Source organism: Sinohyriopsis cumingii, chromosome 15 (assembly GCF_028554795.1).
Source record: "Sinohyriopsis cumingii isolate HCF-2022 chromosome 15, ASM2855479v2, whole genome shotgun sequence".
Taxonomy (NCBI): Eukaryota; Metazoa; Mollusca; class Bivalvia; order Unionida; family Unionidae; genus Sinohyriopsis; species Sinohyriopsis cumingii.
In genome coordinates, this window is record NC_142975.1 from 131713624 (window position 1) to 131739831 (window position 26208).

Consider the following 26208-nt stretch of genomic DNA (forward strand, 5'->3'; position numbering starts at 1 on the left):
CTCTTAAATAATAAAGCATATATTTCAAGTCTTTTCAAAGCTGGATCAGAAGTATGACCTCCAGAGTGGTAACAAGGATGCAAGATCACCTCTTTAACATGCATGGATCTCACTCATTACTAACTTATTCAAAGACTCTGATGATAGACAACCATATCCCAAAGTCAGAAATATGGATTCCTGAGTGACAGAATTCAACTGTTGACAGATGAACATATGGCAGATAATGGATGATGCAAGCCAGATGCATGGCCATACAATAAAGTTCACTTGGCCTTACATCCTGGTGAGAAAAGACAGGAAGAAAAATGTCAGAGGCAAAACTAAGTCTAACGGGTTAAATTTATGGGAGTACAGCTAATTATATTGACAACAAGGCTAGAAGTCAACATTATAGAACATTTTATTAAAACTTTTAAAATGTAGGCAAGTAAATCAGTGTGAACAGTATATTCACAATATGTACAGTTTATCAATTCAATAGATGGGTCATACAATTAACTGATGATTAAGGGATTCCTAATCCAATAGAAAAGTCAAGAACATGCTTGAATTTTTGTAATTGCTCTTAGTTCTGACATTAAATGTAATATAAAGATATGCATTGGCATGACCTGCAATAACCCCAACATACAATACACAATGATCCAACCTGGCAATACAGCCCATAGACAATTAGTACAGCAACACACATAGGTTATTTAGTGTCCAGTCATTCAAATTAAAGCGCCTTACCCATGGACACACCATGGTTGCTGACCTGGGCTGATAATGTTTGAATTCCAACCAGCACTATTTCTGTTGCAAGTTTGGTACACTAATGACTGAGCCACCACAACTCCCTGCATTTTAATTACAAAGTTGCTTCTCATATTCTACTGAAATAATATAACATCTCTATATTGTTCCTGTCCCGATATATGATGTTTGATCAGCATATTTATTCTTGACTAAAAACATTAGGCCTTCACTTAAACATAATAAGCAAATACCTAAGGTTGAATATCACTATTTAAGTTTTGGCATGAAGCATGTTACGTCTGAACTGTTAACGGATAATTAGTTCAGGTAATGCTCCACGTCATTCTATTAAATAATTGTAGAATTCAACATCTGACTACAAAAATAAGCATTTACATGCACATAAGAGGTTCTTTGGCTGAACAGATTGATTATATTGATCCACTGCAGATAGATTCTGTCTGGATAAATGGTAGTATCAGAAATTTTTGCAGGGGACCAATTTTCATGTTTCTTGCTGTTGTACCAAACCACGAATATAAAGACTCAACAACATATTTGCCATGCCCCCCCCCTTATGTTTTGTTCCTACAGATTAACAATGTTACTAATATTTGATAAATCAACATTAATACTGTTATCTGGTAACAGAATATTAGCTTTCACTCATTGCTGCATGAGCTGCAATTATCCAGCATGAATCTGCTTCATTCATAGGATGCAAGATTCACTAATAAAGTACACTGATCATCATCAGTAACATCTTCCTTTCACATGATGGCCTCCATGACCAGTTTAGCATACCAGCTGTTAAATTCTGGTTTTATTTCTTCTTTGTACTCTTTATTTATTGTCAAATCTAGTGATTGAAGTTTGTACTTGAAGCAGGCACATAAAAAAGATTCCATGGTCCTTCAATTTAGTTATCTTTGCACTTTGGTGGTGTTGGTTTCCTTTGATGTTGAGCACCAAGATGAAAACACCATGCAATTGATTAATCTTGACAGGCATTGCGTGTTCATAAGGTGGTAGTACTGTTTGTGTTACTGGCTGTACCAGCATTCACTGATGTTATTCACTTGGATGAAAACAGTACATGTAGTGAACTTGTCAGGCTGTTAATATTTACTAATACATGTGGTAGTACTGTATTAAATAGTTAAGTGACCACTGTATGTGTCTGCATAGTTCTATTCGTTTGCATTCTTTATTTGGGTATTTGTACAGGTCAAACTGAGAAATGAAATGCCTCCTAATATGCAGACAGGCAAAATGACAAATTCAAGTACCCACCAAAATGTCATTTTTTTAAATTACAAAACCATGAAAATTACCCTCCACACAAATAAATAATAATACAGTAACTAAAAAAAATTAAACAGCTACATAAAATATTCACTGGATACTTTGTTAATATCCATGACCAAGAAGTCCAGAAAAAAATGGCTGTATAATCATGGTTTTACTGCACATCGCATAAGGGTCTGACCATTTAAAGAGAGGTGGGCTGTTTTATTTTTTCCAAACAAAATGTAGGACTCCAAAACTTGCTATAAACAAAATCCTGGTTCGGATGTACAACCCATACCCCATCCCCCCCAATATTAAATGTTCTGAAATATTTGTTGAATGACCTTCAACAACTGTAACACCAATCAGCACATTTATCTTCATATTTTCTAAGTAATTCAAGAAAATTAAATTCAATCTAAAATGCTTATCTTTACATTTAATAATATACTGACATACAGACTAAACCAAACATTGCTGCCATGTACACAGTCCATTGTGTGGATAACTGAATAAAGCACATTTCTGGATTTCTATAATAGGGACATATAAAAAGAGAAGCTTCTTCAAATAATGCTATTGCACATCACATGGGAACAAATAGTCTACAAATTACTGTCAAAATATGATAACACTAAACCAAGTAAATAAACAAAGACAAAAATCTCTGTGGAAATCAAGAAACTAAAAAAATAATTGTATTAAAGCTTGAATATTTTGGTATATTTGTGTCTTAATAATAATGATATCACCTAAACTAAATATTGTGAAAAACAAAAGACATATAATGACATAACAAGAGTACAGTGAATGACATTATACGCCCACCCCATGTTTGCCAGTTATTTACACAGGTACTAGTAGGGCAGGATGACTCTGGAGATTACTGACCAATGACCCCAATCTTTGGTCAAGGTATGTGGTCTTCAACCAAACTTACTGTGCAGAAACCCTTATTTTCATTACACAATTTACTTAGCAAGATGCTGCCAATGATCCTTTTAAAATGCTAGTGGCAGTAGACAGGTTGGCAGGGTATAAACACAACTTTTAAGCATAATTTGCTAAGATAGTGACTAAATCAATGACTAACACCTTAGCATCAATTATTTTTCAGCAATGTCTACATATGGTTGATATTTTCTTTACTGGATAGCGTAAACCAATTAACTGGCACAATTACCTGGCACTGGTGGTTTAGATAAATTCCATTTGGTTGTATTGACAGGGTTTTATTAACTTGGCTTATAGGTATACAAAAAGGAAGTCCCTAGGCTATCCAGTGGTAGTTTTCTGGGCAAACTGGAGCAGATGTTGGGTGTGTAATATGCCAGGACAACTATTAACAGAAACCCTGTTAAACATACAACTTCAGACCAAATTTGATTGGAATCCATGAAATCCCTCAAACGTTACTGAGCCAGAATTTGCAATGGATATGACATGACCAGCAGACATGGGGTCAATGTAATTGATTACTTCAAAATAATGTTTGAAAATTTTGTTAGTGCTGAGGCAATCTGAATCAAGTGCTTTGCACATTGGTACACCAGGTAGCTGACCAGTGTTGCTCCAATGAGAGGAGTCAAGCCAAAACCATTTTCAGTTTGGTGTCAGCACACTGACCACTGCACTACCATTAGCCAATCCTTCATCTGTTGCCACTTCATACATGCAGAAAAGTCCAGCAGGTCTATTCTAAATGAATTATCTTAGCTTTAGAATGACTCATTCCAAGTATAAAGAAAATCCATGAAAGGTTAGGAATATCAACAAATAAAGAAACTTTAGCTAAAACCATTAACACAAATTTTTAACCAAAAGTCAAAAGGGACAAGCACATGTCATAAAATGTATTGCCTAAGTTTCATAATAATTCATGCGATGAAAGAAAAAAATGAAAGAGTTTAGAAAATATAAGCAGATGAAAAAACCCTAAACCAAAACCTCACTGCAAAGTTTCATGGATTTTGACTTTGAACCCCAAGGTCACAGGTGCTAGTGAAAGAGAAAGAATTTATTATCTTAGATTCAAAATCTTTCACACCAGGTATGATGAGAATCTATCGTATGGTTTAGGAAATATAAGTAAATGAAATATTTCAACAAAAACCGTAACTACTGTGTGCTCAACAAAAAATGAATCACATCTGTATCTTAAGATATCACAGATTTAAACAGCTGTTTTTACAAAAGAATTTGTAAACTGAAATTTGTAAACATCAACCATTTACAAAATGACTCAATGATTGCTTCACAAGTACAGACACTTTCAATGGAATCTTCCAGATATACACTAATGTATGTAATTAAAGTATTCCATGGCAACCCCAGAAAGAAGAGTCCTTCAAACAAAATGATGCTCTACTGTCAAAAAAGAATTTCCAGGAATACATGATACGATTCTTTTTTCTTTTTTTTTACTACCGAGTGTTGAAATCATGTTTGCTATTCTTGAGTGATAACAAGGTTTATAAGTCGGCGATCATGTCAACTATTTTCATTACAAGATTGGCATAATTTTCATTTATTAAATGATTAGGTGAAAACCTCATAATGAAACAACATTTTGTTTAGAACATACGAGTTTCAAAATGGCTGCCATTGTGACCATATCAGATGTCAGATTAGCACCATTTTCAACTACACATTATCTTAAGTCTTTTTGTGAAAAATTGTCAACATAATCATCAAACTAGGAGTAGCAGGGGAAGAAAAAAACATTTTTTTTCCAAACTGGCCACCAATGATGACATATTTGAGGTCAGATTGGTATTGTTTTCACTTAAAACCAATCTGACACCATTAGAAGTCTTCTGATGAAAACCATATACCTATATAAAATTCCATTTAGGAACAGCAATAACATGAATTTCAAGATGGGTGCCATAGTGGTCATACTAGATGTTAGATGGGAACCATATTCATCTACAAGCAGCTAGACATCAAAGTGAAAATAGCATGTTCATATGATCATCCATCAAGGGGGAGTAGCAATAACAAGTTTCAAGATGATAAACATGGTGGTAATATTTGAGGTCACTTCAGCACCATTATCACTTAGGACCAACTAGACATCAAAAAACTCATCTGGCGAAAACCCCATATCAATATGACTTTCAATTTTGGAGTAGCTCTGATAACAATATTTTCAAGACAGCACTCATAGTGTGACCATTAAGTGCTTCAGATTGGCATAATTTTCATTTCTGACAATTAGACAGCTTAAAAAGGTGCTTACAGAAAACTCGATGTTGACAGTCCATCCATTCAGAGGGAGTAGCATTAAGATTTCCAAGACTGCCATTGTGGTGGCCACATTGGATGCCCAAATGGCACCATTTCATTTATACTAGGCCTTGGGGTGAACGTGAATGTAAAGTTTCATGGCAAACCACCATGTAGTTTTTGTTGGTGTAGCAGCTATAACAAATATGTGCTAATGAACAGATGGATGACACAGGTTCTTCTAAAAAATTATTTCAAGCACCATTTTAATCTGGGTGGTAACACAAGCCGATTAAGGAAGTCTGCATGCATATGGTCTGGAACTCAAAACTTCTGTGCATCTAAACTGAGAGGTCTTCCAAAAATCTGGAAGATTTAATAAACATTTTACAATTATTATGTTTGGCACTGTTGAGATTCCAAGCTCCATAAGCAACAGCTTCAGGATTTCTTCTCAGTTAAAAACAATTGTAAAACTTGGCTCTTCAGTTTGCATTCACTGCTGGAGGTTGCTGTGGCACTAGCGACAGAAAGAATGTTGAAATAAAAGTCCACATTATGGACAGGACACTAGGACCTGCAGGGACTGAAGGTGTGTTTGGTTGTGCCAAAGAATCATTCTCCTCACTTTCTGTTGGATTTTCTCTCTGCAATACAAGAAAACCAAGAATACATCAAAGTAGGTATAGTAAAACCTGATGTGAGCAAATGCCACTCATTTATGACCAAAATTATCATGCAATTTCACTGCTGTGAACTACCACCTGATAAGTAACCTTAAGTTTTTTGGCAAAGTATGTTTCAGCACTGCCATCAATGCTAATATTTGTTAAAACTTAAATCTGAACCAACAATGTTGCTGGATTCTAGACTTGTGCTCATTGATTATACAATGAAATGTATACAAGACCTTATTTGATGTATGACCTGGTGAAAATCAAATCTTCATCTTTTCTGTTGTGGAAAACCCACGATATTTCAATGTCATACTGACACAAGAGCATCACATTAACAACATATATTATATTCATATCTTTGTTTCATAGTCCTCTATGTAGAGATGGCAGAAAGCAAATTTTTAAGTAAATTAAATTTCTCCGAGAATACTTACCCAATACATTATGCTAAATATATTTGCCTGCTACCTCGTGAATCCAGCCCAACTAAAAGAACAAAATCATCTTTCCCTGTCAATATCAATAGATAAAGGGTAATAACTTTAGCCCATTACCTCCCCTTGACACCAACAGGTGTCAACAGTTTTTAGCTGAGCAATATACTAATAAGGATGCTCACATGGCAGGGTGGTTGGTTAAGTTTTTAAGTTATGTGATTGGATAAGTATTCTTGAAGAAGAAGAATTTTCTAAAAAATTTGCTTTCTCCTTCAAATACATTTCCCAATCACATTATGTTATGAGAATAAGTAACAGGAGGGGATGCTGAGCATCTGACCTCTTCCTAGTGTATACTTCTAGTGAAGAATAGTCGATTACCCAGGTGAACGATAACCTCATCTCCTAATTACATAAGCAATACAGATTGTGGCCACTTGACCTGTGACCCTAACATACGGTTAAAGTTGAATATTGAAATCTTACCTACAAAAACTTCACCCACAAATCCAGCGAAGCTACAGGCTGTGTTGATTGATCCAGTTGGGTCTGGTGATGGTCTGTGCTGACATCACTAGACCTACCAGATTCTGAGACGAAGGCTCGTAAAAGTTGATTCTGCATGACAGCCAACAGTAATATCTTGGATCGAAACATTGCGCTTTAACGCGAGGCCTGCACAGATGGCTTGAAACTTCTGAGCAGTAATCTTTGTGAGGTGACTATCTGGTGAGACCTCAGAACACACCAAGAGTACAACCCACTTTAGTTAGAGTGGGCTTGAAGGGTGATATTGTTCCAGCTAACACCAGAAGGATGAGGCCTTTGTACGTAAAACAACTTACACGTGTGTTGCAAGTACCGCTTGAAAGCGCAAACAGGACCTGGCATGGCTGCTGTTCTCGACCTGTCTATGGAAGAGAGCAAGCAAGTGGTGACTCCTTGTTTACTAACAGAAGGTAATCTATTTTAGACTACAAAGTCTGTGTTGATAGAACCACCAAACCCTCTGATCTGAAGAGAGTTTTGGTCAACATAAAGGGCATGCAGCTTACTTACCGTGCATGCAGAAGCTAATGCCATCAGGAAATGTAATAGTGACTTTAGTAAAGTGTAGGCTAGAAGTTCTAATGAATTCGAATTGTGCCATGTTAAACCCAGAATTGTTTCCATCTGGAAACTGAATAAGGAATTTTGGTCAACTGAGACCAAAACTGTCTAAAGATCTGACAGATCTATATCCTGTTAAAAAATCATGTCTGCCACGATGCCAGAATGCCCAATATCATGGATGGGTAGCCTTTGATAGAGATTGTGGCCAACTATTTCTACTAAAAGAGCCAGAGAAAAAAATCTGAGGGATTGAGACTTGCAGAGAGATGATGTTGGTATGGCACAAATCCCTGAAAACATGCTACTTACTAGAGAAAGCCTTCAGAGTGCAGGGCCTCCTGCTCTCGAGATTCACTCCACAATTGAAGGTTTTAATTGTTTGACTTACAAGGCTGTCCTGATAAGAACCAAGTGTATAGAAGAAGAGGATGGTCTGGGCAAGGAAGGACCACCCCTGACCATGGTTACTGGAGAAGATTCAGGTTGGGCGGAATCTTCCTGGGCATATCTATCGCTAGAACATGTACACTGGTGACCCAGGACTTATCCCATCGGAGAGGATCTATCAGAATCATCTTGCCATTCTGACCCCATTACTTCTGGATTATTTTCGGTCTCAGCAGTGGGAGGGGATTGACAGTGCATCCACAGCCCAAACTTTTGGGTCTGGAGCTGGAGATTAAGGTGGGTAGTTTGTAAATCCACGTGAAGACCAATGGATAGCGGAACCATTGTGTAAAGGAAATGACCTATTCTGGATAGTGAAAGGCTTGATAACAGCCTTTATTTCTAGGAAGTTGATGTGTAGAGGCTGTTCCCCTGGCTCACATTTGACACTGATAGTAGTGTAGATTGGTAACAGGTGGGTATCCCCACTGTGAGCACTGGCATTGGTACCTAACGTTATTTCCACTTGGGGCTTCTCCAGTGGGATTCCCATGGTCTGCCAACCTGGGCTGCATCACTGATGCAGGAATGATCATGACTGTTTGATCAAGGGGAGTTGAAAATTGTGCTCACACTGTCTATATAAAACGAACAGCCAAGCAGGATCAAGTCCACTGCTGCACTTAATCAGTCACACCAGACTATGATTGGTTAAAATTCCAGATGGACAAAATTCTGAGATGGATGGAGGTCCAACTTTTCCCAGTTCACCAGAAAGCCTGGATGACCTAAAAAAGAGGAGATCATTCCAGCCTTGGGGTATAATTCTATTCTAACTATAGTCTGGAAAGATCTCTCTCTGTACCATAAGTTTCTGATGGATGTGTTCCATGTACGCTGTCGACTGGAACAGGGTGATGACATAATCCATAATCTCAGTAAAAACCTGAAGGGCTGATGTTGAAACCAAAGGATAACTTTGAATTGATAAACAGTGTTGTTGTAAGGAAAATGGAGAAAATGTTTGTGACAAAGGGTGGATAGAGATGTGAAAATATGTGTCACTCAAATCGAGATGGATAGCATACTCGGCCCATTAAAAGAAAAATCTGCTTTCAGAAGAAAAACATCGCCTTGAATAAAACCATGGGGACTGTGATATTTGCACAAGCTCCACCAATTTTTTTTATTCTAATGAGCAACTCTATCTCCTGTTCTAGATAGGCATCCTTCTACCGATCTGACAGTGCATCCTTAAAGAGGAGAGAAGGGAAGTAGAAGGATTGGATGAACAAAATACAAAGCCCCTCCAAAATGACCTGGATCACCCATCTAGTTTGAGAGTAGAGGGAGATCCAGTAAGCCCGATAACACAGTAGATGGCTGCCCAGTGGTAAGCTGCTTGCAGGTGGTGGGAAAGTATGTCATTATCTCCAGTTTGGAGGCTTTCGTTAAAGTCTGTTTCTTCCCGTCTCTGTACGATTGCCTCATGGTTTGGCTGTGGTCTCCTGGCTTTGGGTTGGGATTTTTGGTGCTGGTGTATATCTACTGAGGAAATCAGGGCCGCTGAGCATCCCTTTGCAGTGGCAAGGGCTGAGACGGTCCAAACGCTTGTGCAGGGGAAGCGGCAAGTTGGAGAGGCAGTTCCTGAGCTGCCTACATTTAAACTTCTTTGATCTGTACTCCAAAAAGCAGCTAATACCCAAACAGGGTCGTCCCTAAAGCAAGAGTATGGTGCAGTTTAAGCCACATTGACTGCAGACATATATCATGTCAGATTAGGTCTAAATTGGCTGAAGCCATCAAGACATTGATCATGTACCCGAGTGATCCTGACCATTGCATCCCAGTCGTAGCTATTTTTGGATTGTTCAGCGAGCCAGAAGATAGCCAATTGGGCCAAATCTAACAGAAAACGATGCCACGATGTTCTGAACCAGCTTAGACATCGCATGGAACACATTCTTACCCATTCTGTAATACAATGGAGCCAAATGTGGATGGCTGCCACATTCTTGTTGAGAGTTGGAAGGTGTTGCAGTGCGTCTGATACCAGTGAGAAGAGGAAGTCGCTGGAACATGGCTTTCCAAGAAGAATACCTTAGAGTTCCCCATGACACCAATCTGACCTGAAAGCCAGTAGTTAATCTCTTCAATCTTGCCAATTGGGGAATGAGCCAGAAAGAATGTCTCTTCTTCCCCAAAATCAACTAACAACTTTACTTTGTAATCATGGGTAATTATAGGGTACGGTGGGCATTCTGAATAGATTTCCTCGATTGTGGTTTGAAAGCTGATTAGATGTAAACAAGATGGGTTTCCCGGCATCTCATCACAATTACAGTGTGCCAGGTCCTCATCCAGGTTGGCTTGTAGTTCTGCACATGTCATGCCTGGTGGCATTGATAACTCTGGCCAGTCATATTTGCCAATGTCACTAGCTCTCTCGTGAGGGTAGGCAGTGAGTACATGAAATAATGACTACTGGCTATGTGAACAGTGTCTGGTCAGCCCGGGTGCTGGTGCTATAAGATGGTCCGGCTATCACTGGTACTGGCTGCTCCAAAGGCCTGGTTGAATGGAGAGATTTCTCTGGCACAGAAGTGATAAGACACCAACGGTGTGGCTATATGGACAAATTTATCACTAAGATCCCCATATTTGGCTGGACCATTTCAACGAAAAGGTCCCCATGCTGGGATGGCTTTACTGCTCGTTTCGACTGGATGGCTGGTGATGACGGGATGGTCAGAAAAGTATGGCAATACAACAGATTCAGCACGAACACCGTGTGCCTTAACTTACAAGCTCCAAGCCACTTACACTCACTGGGCTGCCTAAAACTGGGGAATACTCTCCAATGACCAACAACAAACAGTAGGTTGCCTTCCTTGATTTATTCCAACTTTCATTCCCTTCAGTGCTACTACTAGTAATATTTTTTGAATTGACACAAAAATGGCTAATTGTCAGGTGATGAACAGTATGATGTGTGCTCTGTTCAGAAATGCTCAAACTAGCTACACCTTAGGGTGTAAAGAGAAGGTAATGAGCAAGAGTTACTGCCCTTTGTCTACTAAAATTCCAGAAAAAGATGATTTTACATCTTTTATTAGGGCTGGATTCACAAGGTAGAAGGCTAATATTCCTAATGTAACGTGATTGTGAAACATATTCAAAAGAGAAATTCTCTGGTGGGACAAAGGATCAATCATGGTTAGGGAAGGGAAAGGGGATGGGAGAGAATGGTGAATGATAGCCAATGTGTGACAAGATAAAGTGTATATGCATGCCGAATTTAAAACAAACATTTAATGATTCTATATCACTTCTTTGACAATCAGTATATAATTTGTCTACATATCTAACTCAAGTTTGCTCAGCTAGTAAAGATTCTTCTCTATTTTGTTATTACTCTTTTTCTTCAAAATCTTTGCAAATGTAAAATCATGTATTGAACCCAACACCAAAAATTTGTATATTCACCAGTTTATTTACTGTATCAGATGTTACCTTGTTTCTCAGAGTAGTGTGAAGTTTGCTTTAAGTAATGAATCTCCAATCACAATCAGATTGGGAACAGATATTTAACAATGACTTGCAACACACACAAAAATGCACATCAACCTGATACATTTTAAAGTTGTTTTTTTTTTGCTGTTGGTTTTAACAATACATTTATCACATTTTTGGTTAATATTATGCCAAGGAAATAGGAGCTGAATGATTTCCCAAAGACACAAAGACAGAGCCAACCCAGGCTAGCCAGAAAGGGTATATAATGATTTTGAATTTCTTCAACCACTGAAGAAAAAAAATCAATTTGTAAAACAGTCAAATAGTGCAACATTCAAAAGTGATTATTCTCAAGTCCTGTTTGTGATATTCAGACCATGAAAAATTCTGTCTATGGGGAACAAAAAATATGTAGAGTACTATAATACAGATAGAAATTAGTAGTAGAAACGTCTTTCCCACCCTTGTCTTTTTCCAAAGAAAATAATGGCAGATGTGCCTAATAAATTTGTCCAAAAAAGTGTTGGTTTATTTTCTGACAAAGATATTCACAATAAATATTTGCAAATCGTTTTTAAAAAAATGCAGTCACATATCAGCAATCACATGATTATCACTGGTTAAATACTGGAATTCACTAATGGAGCTTTTTCATTAAAAAGATATGAGTGGTTAAGTAAGAAATTAGAGAAAGGCATACATTTTCAACTGGTCGGTCACTTCCTTGTTGTGCCTGCTGATGTTGCTGATTTTGATTTTGTAGTTGTTGTTGCTGATTGTTGTTATTTTCCCTCCGCAATGGAAACCATCCTGCTTGATACCTATTAGAACAGAAAGTCACTTAAACCACAGTGTTACAAAATAATTAAACTATGCATCTTCAATAAAATAAAATAACTGAGTTTAGACCCACTGTTAAAGAAAGTCCATGTAAAAGCCCATACATTCAAGCATTAAAGACTTATGTAATTTAAGACTGACACACACTGCAAATCTCAAACTTTTGATAAGCATAAAACTTTCAAAGACTAATGAACTTTCCAAATGGCATTTATGTGGTGGCTGTTCCAGATAAAATTGTGTAGTGCATCTAATTTCATTTAAAAAAATGGTGAGGTAATTCAGAACATTCTAAAGAGTTTCATGTTGAAAACTCCAATTACATTTCTATTGGCGGTGGACTGTTCAAAAGAGTGCTTTCTGAAACTCCTCCCCCATATCACTTTTTTCTGGAAGAACCATAAGCAGGAACATAATTACACAATACACACATTATAGCCGAGTCAATGGTGGAAGTTTCATGTTGCAAGAACAATGACTGGATCTAAAAAAAATCATATGATGCAATCGTCTCATGATTAGCAGTAAATTATTATTCACAACATAAAAGTAGCTTCAGTCACTGTCATTGTTGTTGCTGTTGATGGGTTTAATGGCATTTTTCAATACATGATAGGCTATACATGGCGGCCTGTATTAATGGGAGGAAGAACACAAGAAAACCCCGGAAAGAACCACCAACCCACGAGAAGCTACTGGCAAGCTTTCTCACATACCCACATTGGCCAAATCCAATACTCAAACTCAAACTCATGCAGACAGAGGTGAGATGGCAGTGATCCATAACGGAGAGCGCTTTAGACCACTTGGCCACTGCTTCAGTCATTATAGCAAAGATCTAACTTAACATCAAAAAGAATTTTAAAAATCAATTATAAATGGAAATATAAAATACAAACATTTCATCAATTGAACTTTGAAGATCTAGATCTACTTTGAGGAAAAAATGGTAAATAATCCAAAATTATCTCATTATTCATTTATATACTTACAAGTATACTGCGAAGAAACACACTAGCACCATTAGGAAACGACTGGGTGTGGAATAGAAATACACAATGCTTATAAGAACTAGAAGTCTGGAGAAAGTATAGATATAGTCAAGCCAATCTCTCTGTCCAAATTCATCATCATTATCATCCATTACAGCAGCACCAGCACCTGCATCCATTCGAACATTTTCATTGGCTGCGACTCTCTCATTATCTTGATTCTGATTGACTGGTTGGCCAGGAGTTGCTGGTGTGTTGGGAGGTGTCTGCTGCTGCTGTTGCCAGCCTGCTTGGTAACTATGAAAAACAAAAATGTTGTAAATACTCTAATTACATTGCATACTCACTTCTGTTACAGTTTGCTTTTGTAAGCCTAAAATTATACAGGGTCAGGCATATTTTGTACCTTGCACCCATTTAGCCACCAGAAAGTTCGCTTTAGGCTAAGACATTTAAGTCAGTGTATCCTAGCGGGCTATTATATGTTTTTACGAATTATTCTGTGTGTGTGTGTGTGTGTGTGTGTGTGTGTTTTTTGAATTTTTAACACAGCTTTAACAATTTTTCAGTCATATCACTACGATGTCTGCAGTTTGAGTTTATAGCAATGTCTAGCATGGGGGCATCATGCCAGACATGTAGCATCATATCCCACACAATCACATTATCCTGACAATATTTATTCAAAACAAACCCACATAAAAATACTAAAGAAAGGATGATAAATGTTAAAGCATAGGAAGGTAAAAGTCTTGAAGTTCAAAATTTTGCCTTCTTTGCCTTTTTTCAAGGGTAATGAAATAAAGATGCACTACCAGACTCTTTTTCTAGCAGCTACTGGGTTACTACCAATCTGAAAGGTGTCTGACCCAGTTACATGACATGTCTCAATTATAAAGTTACTTGTATCACTTTAATACATAAAATCATCAATAAAATGCAGCATTGACCTGTCACAGATTTTGTACATGTAAGTATGTGATGTGGAGTGTATAAAGTGTGTCCTGTAATGCCACATTACTAGGTAAGTGTGCAATGTTAGAAATATTACAACTCATTTCTAGTTATAACAATGCTCATTTTTAAAAAAATTATGAAAACTGCTGAATGATTGCAATGGTTTGCAAGCTAATGGTCCCCCAAAATAAGCAAATTCAGTTAACTTTTGTACCCCATTTACCATGGTTTGTCCCCCACCTACTAAAACCAAGTTTCGTCTCTTCAACTCAAATGGAAAGGAACGTTTAACAGAAATTTTTCTCCATATAAAACCATGATACTGCCCTTGACAATAGACCAATGTGGTGCACAATGCTCCTGCTAATGATGATATATGTTTAACAAGCTGCACCCATTAATCTTAACATTTACAGAGTAGTAAAGAAAGTGTTACAAAAAACATAAAATACTATGACCTTGAACTTCAGGACAAGAACCCAAATATGGTAGAAAATGCACCTTCTAGCAACGATACATGTAAGAATGCCAAGTTCCATCCCTTACTCTAAAACAGATTTAAGGTTATAAAGCAGATGGGAGAGCGTAATGGAAAATTTAAAGTTCTGAGCAGTGATGACCTAGATAGCACCTACAATGTGGTATGCAAGAAAGCTTTTAGTGATATGCAAACTCACCAAGTGTCATCCTTTAATCTCAAATTTATTGAGTGGCAAGAAAATTGTGATAAAAACATGCAATATCAAGCCCCTGACCTTTGTCTTGAGGACTGGACCTCAAGGTGTTAAGCAACACACCTAATTATGATGTATAAATATGCCAAATTTCATCCCATGATCTAAAATGCCTTTAGAGTTACACAGCAAATGGAATTATGTGATGGAAAACAACAAATACTGAACCATGATTTTAACCTTAAACAGAGCATCCCCAATGAAGTACGAGACATCTAGTAATGATCTAAAATTATACCAAGATTAAGCCCTTAAATTCAAATGTGATGGATGGATGGACAAATGGACAGACTGAAAACATGGATACCATGCTCCCCCCACTTTTCTCTGAAAAAGTGGGGAACATTAAAGAAATAATTCAATCAGCATCATTAATTTCATTTAAAGTTCTGCTGTTATGGGCACAGACCCAGACTTGCCAACCCAGGCAAAAACCTTCTTAGTAAGGCAATCAGAATTCGTCTGCATTAGACCACTTTTAGTACGGTGTAACAAAATATTTACTGCTAATGTCAACGTGAAACATGCATTAAAAAATTTCAATAGTGCGATCTGAGACTAATACAGAAAAGTCAAGCATTATGTTCAACTACTTGACGTAAACTTTGGGTTATTTTGAAGCAATTTCAAGTGGTGAAAGCAATCTTTTCTACTGCTCTAAGGCATACTAAAAAAACCAAGATGTTTCATCTTTTGACAGACGTTTGTGTCCTTTCATCTTCATTTTTAGACAACTCTACCAACACCAGCTTGATCATGCAGGCATTGTGCATGACAAATGGGGGCAATTTAAAGTGTCCAATGTACTAACATAAAAGTTTGACCAATTAACTGACCAACACCATTGAATTTACTATGAAGCTCAGATCAGGATCAAACATGGACAAGCAAGTATCTGGATAAGACCACAATGATCATATTTCTTGAATTTTTGCTATAGTTCCAAGAATCCTTAACTATGGGTGATTTCAGCAAGATTTAGAGTGAAGCCATAAGGGTTGGCAGGTCTGCAGACCAATGATACAATGGTACAGATTTCAAAAGACTACATAGAAATTGTTGACCTTCTGTATTGTGCTGATTATCTACTTCTTACCACTACCCCCTTGTTCATATGGTCTGGTTTAACAGGCGAGTCATTCTGTTGTTATTCACAATGTTGGACACTGGATTATACACTTGTGCTAAATTTTATCTGAACTTGCAGCATGATTACAAGGACATCATTTCTGTAAGTGGAAATCTAGCTCTTCAAACAAACAAAACACAGTTAATCTGAGCTGAATCAACCATGTCCTACTAATCAAATCCTGGCAAGTTCCAAGCTTATATTTTTGGACTCAGTTGGAATAATGAAAGGAATTTTTTTAAAATCAAAAGTATTCAATTGCAGCAACAAATAAAAATTAAAAAAGTAAGAAACTGCATGAGTATAACACTGCATGTTTTACTTACTATTGTTGCATGTACTGTGCCATGTACTGGGCATAGACCTGTTGCATGTACAAGTACTGTTCATGTGTGTACATCATTCCCGCTGCAGGCATCACTGGCACACTTGGATACTGAGGTATCTGTGGCATAGTGTGGCTGAAAATAAACAGATAAATCCACAATCAAATTTAAACTTAGTTTCAAATTGATTGCAAATAGGTTAAAGCCTATACAATGTACTCTTCACAGCAAATTTTGTGTGATATAACATTTGTTGTGGTGCAAATTGAAAAACTGAGGAAACTAATGACTCTGAATAGGTGTGCATGACTGTCGATACTTGTGCCTTTGCACATGTTGGTGCAAAACGTGATACCACTGTACAAGCAGACCCACGCACCCATTTTCAATTGATTTAAAATATATATAAATTACAATATTTATCACTCTGTAATTTCTTTTACCAAAAGTCTAAATAATGTTTGCTAACAATAAACTAACAAAAAAGAACATTTCTAAACAATATTGTAACCATCTTCTCAATTTTATGAATATATGCTCGTGAGGAACATTAGGGCATTTTTTTTTCTTTGACTTGTTGAAAGAGATCATATCAAATATGGAAAATATTATATGCAAACACCTAGGTTTAAAATATTTCCTAACAGAGGTACTGATGTTTTGATTGATGGGTGAAATCTAAGAGTTAGACTCTTTTTAGAAAGTTTAAACTCATTCCTAGGTATCCTGACAAAGTTTAAATGAAGTAAACTGTACCTACCTGCTATTGCTACAGAACAAATCTGATTACAAACTGAACTCAAGCAATAATTTGTGAATTTCTGACCAAATCCTATGGATTTTCTTTCTATTGTCAACTCAACTGACTTAGAGAACTTACCCAGCATTTTGAGAATTCCCTGTGACTGTAGTAAAGGAACTCTGTGGGCCTCTGTAACGTAAGCCATCTGATTCTAGAAAACTTGAGCTACCTGATGTTTCTCTTGGGCTCCACTTAGATTCCTGGATAAAACACAAAAAAACTGTTGATAACTCACAGGCTTTCATGTTTAGTTAAGAACATAAAACCAATAAAATACCATCTAATATGAACCTGCAGGGAACAATTATGCGAGTACAAGGAGTTTAACAGCACACCAGCATCACACTGGCAAAATGGTGCAGGATCTGCGAGAGATTCCCCATCATTCCAAGTCACATGTGACAACCCACTATGTTCATTTATCTCTTCTGGCTGCCTGTGTTGAGATTTCCTCTTCTTCCATTTGTATGCTTGGCTCAATCAGAACAGTGTGTAGGTTTGTTCACAACAGCAAGAAAATATTTAACTTGCACTTGCAGTGACTGGTTATGTAGATTTATGCATATTCATCAAAAATGAGGAAATTTCTGCACAAACAGCAATGGGTGATAAATGAGCTTAATGGATTGTCGCTTGTTGCAACAATGGACATCACTAAACTATACTTACGTTTTCACTGTTATGCCACAAGTAACAGTAAATACTGCACGTAAAATAAAAACTAATGAATTTTTTCACATCCTTGGTAGATGACCGAATTAAAATCTTCAGTATTGCAAATGATAATATAAATTTTTGGTCCACCAACCAAAATGCATTTGGAAAGCATGATGATCTGATGGTGAAATTTTAAAAATAAATTCTATATTAATTTTCTGGTTAATTCAATGTTAAATGCAAGTTTGCATGTATCAAAGATTTCTCCTCAAAAACTTTATTGCCCTAAAAAGCTTGTTTGCATTTGGCTGTAAGAAATAAAATGTGTAGTCTTACAATCAAAAGATTATGTTAGTGTGGTCCAAATGGGAAGAAAAAAACAAAGCAAAAAGGAAGCTGTTCAGTTATGCATCATCCTGCTAATCAATGCAATTAATTTTACAATGCTCTCTTTCAGGAAATAATCATGGCCAAAAATATATACCGGTAGTGTATATTTATGGAAAATGTATCCAATTCTCACCTGTTTGTCTTTATCATGCATGTTTGAATTGTAGTTGTCTGAGTGGACTGATGGGGAACAAACCAGATGAACTGTGTGCCTGTTGCTTCCATCTTCATACTGGAAAATATACAAAATTGGAGTAAACATCATTGGCAACCAATATTATGTTTTTACTGTCTCAACGATCCTTGTGCAGTTTAAGTCAATTATGTAAGACCTGGGTTTTTTTTCTGAGGTTGTCTATTAGCATTGATGCAAAATGCAAACAAATTTATAAAAAAATATATGTCCTTTTGGGAACATTTTTTTCTTTTAACCAGATGTTAGAAATTTTCTAATTGTGTGAAACTGTTCACGTTGACAACTGTCAAAATCACCATTATAAAAACTCATGTGGTGATTCATTTAGCTAAATACAACACATTTAGGAGTGACTAAAAATTTATGGATATAAACTATTGTTTGCAAATGTCTGCCTTGACGCTTCAGACACCTGCAAGTGTATTTTCGAGGTTGTACGAATGGACTAGAAAGGCAAAATTTATAAAGCAATATGCAGAAAAGCCAGACTTTAATAAGTCTGAAAAAAATAATTACAAAGAAAATACAAATGAATAATAGACAAGTTAAAATCTGTCAGGTCTGGAACAGTGGATTTCACAGGTCAGCCCTTTCTGTTATATTAGCTAAACAGACATATCAGAATATTTCAGTGCAAAATTTAGCAACAGGGCATGAATTTAAGCATATCACAAGGGGAAAAAAAATCTTAGTGTAACAAATCTTAAATGATTATTCTATGAGAAATTATATTATGGAATGAGACAGAGATTACCCTCAAATTTGTACTTGTTTTTCTCATAATGTGTGTATTGCATGAATGGGCTGATGGGAAGTTTTAAGAGTCCTAATATAACATGATATGTTAATACAATATACTGTGACATCATATAAAGGTAGTTTCTCTTTTTTTTAAAGCAAGAAATTTGCTTTCCTATTTGAATCAGATCATAATAATAAAAAATAATACTGGAAGAAAGCTGATCAACTGTGCTCACTTTTAAGATCTTTTGTTACAGTACAGCTCACAGAGTTAATCAAAACCCCACACTTTGCTGCAGGGATGGAGAGAGAGAGAGAGAGAGAGAGAGAGAGAGGGGACAGGAAAGAATTAAAAAACAACAATCTGCTTGATCCAATGGAGTTGCATTGGTGTCTCATGAAAAGAACTATATACACCATGCTTCCTTGCAGAAGTTTATTACCCATGAAAGCATACGCTAAAGAGGTTCAGACAATAAGGGGAGGGACATTGATTTGTCTACATCGTTACCTCTTTCATATAATTACAATGCCTCACAAACTGTATTAATACTGCTTTTTGCACAATGAATCCATTTTTTTCTCCAAAACTAGATTATTGGAATGAACAGATGCATTCATGTTCTCATTTATGGCACAGTTTAAGCAATAGTTTAATGAACATATGCAAGTCAGTTATATTATAATCCCTACAGAAAATAGAGTGATACGATTTTATTAAGATTTCATATTTTAACTTTAATTTAAACTGTACTATTTTGTATTAATTATCAAAGTAGTGGTTTATTTTAATCACAAATGGTCACAAAAAGTCATCCTAGATACATGTAGGTAGACATATAAACATTCTGAACATAGGACAACCACAAATTTCCTTTTGAAGTATTCCAGTCAAAGCCATTTATTTACTGCTAATCAACAATAAAACAATACCATTTTCACAGATAATTAATCGTGACAAGATTAAAATGCCACACATTAATAATTATCAGATCTCATGTTTACTCATGCAGACCTCATCTTAAAGTCTGTGAGGCCAAAAAAGCCATGCAGGCAACAGGGCAGTTGGTGGAGTAACTATAGTATGTCTAATTTTATTTGTCGATTGGAGCATGAAGCCTAAGGCAACAGCCTTGCTTGCCTAACTTTAAAGCCAGTCCTGTACTTGAGAAGCTAAAGTTCTGCTGTTCTACTTGACACCATTTTCAGATATTTGCATCTTTAGTCAACTATTGTTATTGGTTGCTAGGCAAAATGTATGTGAATAGACAGATCCTAAGTAATTAATTTGTATGCAGTACCTTTAAAGTCTGGTAACCATTAGCTATCAAACTGTTGAGAATTTACTTTATATTTGTAAATGTTATTTTGATTGAATTTAATTTACAATCTTTGTTGGCAACGACTAGCGATGGCAGCCAAAAAAGTAACATGGCAAGTTTGTGCTTTCGAGTGTTGCTCATGAACAAACACCTGAGGCCCTGATGCAAGTCAGCAAGACAGCCCAAGCATTGCACCAAACATTGACCACAAGATTCCAACAAAAACCACAGGTGAGTGCTTACAAGTTTTACACATGAAATGTTTTATTTGACAAAATGGCAAAATATTAATGTCATTCATTAATTACAAGTATTTCAATGCTAGAATAGCACCAACTGTTGAAACAATTACATCATTAAATAATTAAAATAATTCTAATTGTTAAATCCTTTAAGTTATAGAATTGTCCTTTGAAGATGCTGCAAGCTTACAAATTTTAAGTCTCTCACTTACATCTGACATGATTTATTATAATCAACATTAAAAGCAAAAACAAAATATAAACAACATATTTCTTCTTAGCCCAATATCATGTACATGTGACACTTATCAATGGCTACTTACTATAATATCAAAGGATCTGAATAAATGAATGGAGGTAGATTCAAGCATTCAATATGCCCAGGTAAATAAAGTGATCAAACTATGAAGCTTAACCCTTCCCTGACTTGTTTTATTGAAGGGAAAAAGCAATTGTCTTGGACGAGCACCTTGGATAATTTCACTTATCCGAATTCAAAACGGATAGTCCTGGACATCAGGCCATGGGATTTGATCAGTCCTTAAGTGAAAGTATAAAATTATTGCAAAAGAAGTTGTTTTCTAAATATACATGTACTGAATATTCAAGACTTTTGAAATTATTTTTTTCTTGTCCAAATATATGATCAAAATAACGACCAATTCTTTGAGCAGTATCTAGTTGTAAAATACTCTTGACATCTATGTCTTTCCATTGGTAGTCTTCATTAACTGGCTGTTCAAATGGTGATAAATAATGTCTACCTTCTACATCCACAACAGAGTTGCTATCTGAGACACAGAAAATTGCTTAGGCAGGAGTCCTCTGTATACTTGTAAAAGGTGGCAGGCAAAATTCAAAGACTTGCCAGACCTGCTTTAGCCACCTTCTGAGTGGGAAATGTGATGATCAAAAGCTGTGCTGATATTTACAATGACAAAATTCAGTGGTTGAAAAACCCCATGATGAGCATGTTGCCATTATAAGACTATATCAAATAAACATGATGCAATAGCTGGACAGCAAGTTCAAAGACATTAACTGGGTGCTTGGTGGGAAAATGTGCTGATATTGACAATGATTGAATTCAGAGGCAGAAAGACCAAGAGATGTAAATGTAGTCAGTTTATAAGAGTACATCAAAATAAACAACTTTATCTTTCATTATTGTGTTCGTTTCGGAGTGTAGCTGAACAAGTAGTGCATGTGACCTCAAAATCAAGACATGCTGAGACTTAGACAAAATGCTATTTGCAAATATGGATAAGTATTTTGGCGTTAATCGGCAAAGATTGTAATGAGATTCAAAAGAGGCTAATGTTGCAAGAACTGAGAGTCTGGATGGGACATTATCCAACTGTAAGGAAGTGGGTGATGCCTGGCTTAGTGCTTGGAATAAGACCTTTCCTTGGATAGACAAAACTGACAAAATTCAGTCACACTCTGATGGACAAACAAGAGCTATATGTCAGTGTTATAAAGAATGTGTAAATTAAACTTCACAGAATCCAGCAGTTCTTCTAATCTGCAAAGCTCGCATCTTCTGGGAGGGGACTGCAACTTTTGTTGGTGGGACTCCGATTTTTACCAAAATGGGAGTCCTGGCTCCCTAATTTTAAAATCCTAGTGAAACCTCTGCAGGGCATGGTGATTTGTAGGTATTTATCCCTCCACTGCAGAGTGAAAGAGGAAGGGATTAAATATCCACCAAAAACATGCTGAACAATTATAGGAGCTGTACTGGAGCTGAAGCGTTTTTCTTGGCAAGTTTCATCTACTTACCTTATGTAGAATTTCTTTCAATGTTAAATCATCTTTAAGCAATTTTCCAGAATAGATCAGCTTTTGTTGATGCAATTTCTGGAATAAATAAAAAACAATGATATGAACCATGATAACTGTCAAAATATCCCTTTTTACTAAAAAAAATTTCCAGGAAATTTGAACACAAATGTGCCAGAAAAAAATAAAACCAGTGTGCATATATTTAGCCTACAAAGTTTTCATAAAATCCATCAAGCACTATCTATGACATGCTCAATTCTCAAAATACCCTGATTCTGAACATATTACAAGAAATTCTCACAAAAATGGATCATAGGAAAAGAAAACTAAAACCTTATTACCCATCAGCACCAACCACATTTTTTTAACAGGAAAAAAATTTTAACAAGATAAAATAGACAAAAGGTGTAAAAAGGTACTTAACATCCAGAATTATAGACATTGTTTAACAATTTTTTTAAATTGTATATCCTTAGTGATTTTCATTTTTTTAAGCTGGTCCCCGACCAACTTAAAAAATTGAAAATCACTAAGGATATACATTTTTTAAAAAATACAACAGGAATCATTTTGTTCATTCTCTTGGATAAGTTCCAGATTTCATTAACTATGGATGTTAAACAATTTCTAAAATTCTGGATGTTAAATACCTTTGTACACCTTTTGTCTATTTTATTTTGTTCAATTTTTTTTTCTGTTAAAAAAATTAAAGCTGGACATTGCAAATATTGGATGAAGATGACAAGTATCACCTTCTATGTATAACTGAAAATGGACTTTTCCAAAAAAATGGAAAAGGATAGGAAGCAGGTTTGTTGCTTACCATGAAAACATTCATTTGGTTTGAAATGCAATCACGACAATAGTGTTAGGGACTCTCGTGACAAGCAAGTTAGAAATTAAAAATGTTATGTCCACTCCGGTGGCTTAAGTAGTTTGAGCATCTGCCTCAGTTGCAGGAAGTCACAGGTACAAACACCAGCCATGTCATACCAAAGACTTATAAAAATTGTACAAACAGCTGCCTTGCTTGGTGCTTAGCATTAAGAGAATAGTGTCAGGATTGGGTGATCTGGTGTCTGGATAATGTATCTAGGTGGGAGATCATGCTACATGTCTGTGGCATGATGCCTCAGTGTAAGACATCACTTTAAACTGCCACAATGCAGACACTGTAGTGATATGACTGAAAAATTGTTAAAGCTATGTCAAAAATCCAAATCACACACACACTTGCACATAAATTAATGAATGATGTGATAATATTTTGTGCAAAGTTTTTATATATCCCTTTTGCTTTTCTTTTTTAAAATTTGTAGGGGATATAATTAAAAAAAGGGAAGGTAGGTGAAAATACTACACAACTTAAAAAAAAAAAGTCTACAAGCAAGTGATGAACACGCGTGTTGTTAGGGTAAAAATGACTTAGGTGCAAAACCATAAAATGCCAAAACAGTGAAAGGAAAATTTGTATAGTTTATATGTCAGTGAATGAATATGTGTATGTGCTGATGTAATTAAGAAGTCTGGATGTTAACTTTTAAGAATCCTGAGAAGCTCTCCTGCAAAAGAAATCACTTAATATGCAAGGGCAATGAGCTAAAAAAGCCTAAATGGAATAAAGACCTCTCATTGTTTGGTGAAAATTACTGTGCCTATTGATAACTTTATTTTCAGTCAGCCAATGAGGAGGCAGTATTTTATTCAGTACAGCTGCACTACCATATTAAGCTAGCACAATCATGGCCAAACCAAATGGCAGCATTGGAGAATGGCCTGGGATTGATGAAAGGTATGACAACAAGTCAAACTTTGTTTAGGCATACACAGTCAAATGCTGGAGCTAAACATTGGTACCAAGTTTATAGTGCTATGCAAAGTGTGGGCAGTTCTCTGCATTGCTTTCTCATGATGTTTTATATATCTACCACAACATGTGACTATGCTATATAACAATATTAAAACCATGTTATCTGAATTTTATTAGTGTCATGTAATAACAGTGTTCGATTTTCGTACCAAGTTATTAAATTGTTCCTGCTCATGCTACTTGCGACCATAAGCATTTTATCATTTATGCCCCACCCAACAAGGCACAATTTGATGCCCCTGATTTAAGAGATGCGTCAGCAAATGTATCCAACACACTACATTTGTCTGAAAAAGAACATTTACCATTATTTATCCTCTTTTCTAGACTTTGTTCCTCATTTAAAATGAAGATGACATTTTTAAACTATATGGAATACATTCACTGTTTGACTCCAGGTGTGAAGTACTTTTGAACTCGTGTACATTAGAGTTAATTTTAACAATTACTCGACATTTTCTGTGTCAGACATGTAGCATGATGTCCCACCCAGTCACATTATCCTGATACCAGGCCGACCAGTCCTAACACTAACCTCTTAATGCTGAGCGCCAAGCAATGCACCCGTTAGTACCATTTTTAAAAGTCTTTGGTATGATTCAAACGGGCATCCAACCCATGACCTCCCGCATCCAAGGCAGACGCTCTAGCCACTAGACCATCAGAGCAGTTTCCTCATTTTGTGTGTTCGTCTCATCTTTATTTACTTTAAAACACACAAGTTTGTGATATATATAGACTGAAAATGTGTAAATACACACTCTGGCTTCTCACAATCCTAAACTTACATTTTTATTTTATGTTCTGACCCATTTGCCATTTATCATACTGCCTAATTGAGTAAAATAATTACCAAGTGACTTTATTACGTGAATGTGCTAGAAATTGGTAAAATGTAATTAATATTAAAACAATTACAAGTGATAATATTTAGGTGTATAACATTATATATACAGAAAACATGCAAATGACTATTTCAGTGTGTATTTCGGTTGTTAAGCATATTTAGGCGTTTTTTGTAACCATAAATATGGATCCTACATTGGTCAAGAAATTCCCATTCGGGAATGCAAACCTTATGACAGTGCTGGGGACTCCCTGATGACAATTTGGTTAGAAATATAAATGAATTAATAAAATGACTTCCTGGCGACAACTGGGTTAAAAAGTATAAATTAATGAATGAAATGACCAAGTTTTGTGCATTTTTTAAAGTATCAATGATACTTTTCCTTTTTAAAAGCAGTAGGGAGGTAAAAACAGCACAGTAAGTAATTGAATATTATAGTTGTATTCATCAAAATCGTTACCAATAATAAAAAGTAGTTTAAAAAAAAAAATGCCAACAGACTATACTATCAACTGTGACGTGATTTGTGACATGTATCATATCCTTTATAAACATGGCGGATGATATGTCATCAGCTTACTGGTTTACTAGGATAGACGTCCTGCAGATGTTGTTTCAACTTTCCAACTGTCCATCCAAGCATGCACTCAACAGTATGGTCCTCGAAACGCTGATTTGGCGCCTTTATAACCAATGTTACAGAATCTAGATCCATTCTATCTACACAAAATAACCTAACCTCAAAACTTTCAATCAGATCCCTTCTACTTCTGAGGCCTTTTCGGTTCCAGAAAGCGAAGCAAGCAATGGACTTCCTGCCTATTCTGCCTTGAAGTATGAAACGACAAATAATTCTCTTTCCTATTTGATGATGAATAATTCTTCTTCACACTGGCTACTTTTTGCGCTGTTCTTCCAGAAATTCGTGTTGCAAATAAACAACTGCCGACGTTCGTTTTGGTTTCTATCTATTCGGAAGTAGTCAA

The 26208-nt window shown here is 36.1% G+C and overlaps 1 protein-coding gene across 1 annotated transcript; it reads right to left on the minus strand.

Moving 5' to 3' along the window:
- Nucleotides 1-385: 385 nt before the first annotated feature.
- On the minus strand, nt 386-26208 carry LOC149782792 (homocysteine-responsive endoplasmic reticulum-resident ubiquitin-like domain member 2 protein). Its single transcript, XM_089934303.1, has 8 exons — nt 25803-26208; nt 22500-22577; nt 18350-18448; nt 17248-17369; nt 16368-16502; nt 13222-13518; nt 12090-12210; nt 386-5906 (listed from the first exon to the last, which is right to left on the minus strand). The coding sequence occupies exons 1-8, from the start codon at nt 25935-25937 to the stop codon at nt 5745-5747; spliced, it is 1149 nt and encodes a 382-aa protein (XP_089790429.1). The 5' UTR covers nt 25938-26208; the 3' UTR covers nt 386-5744.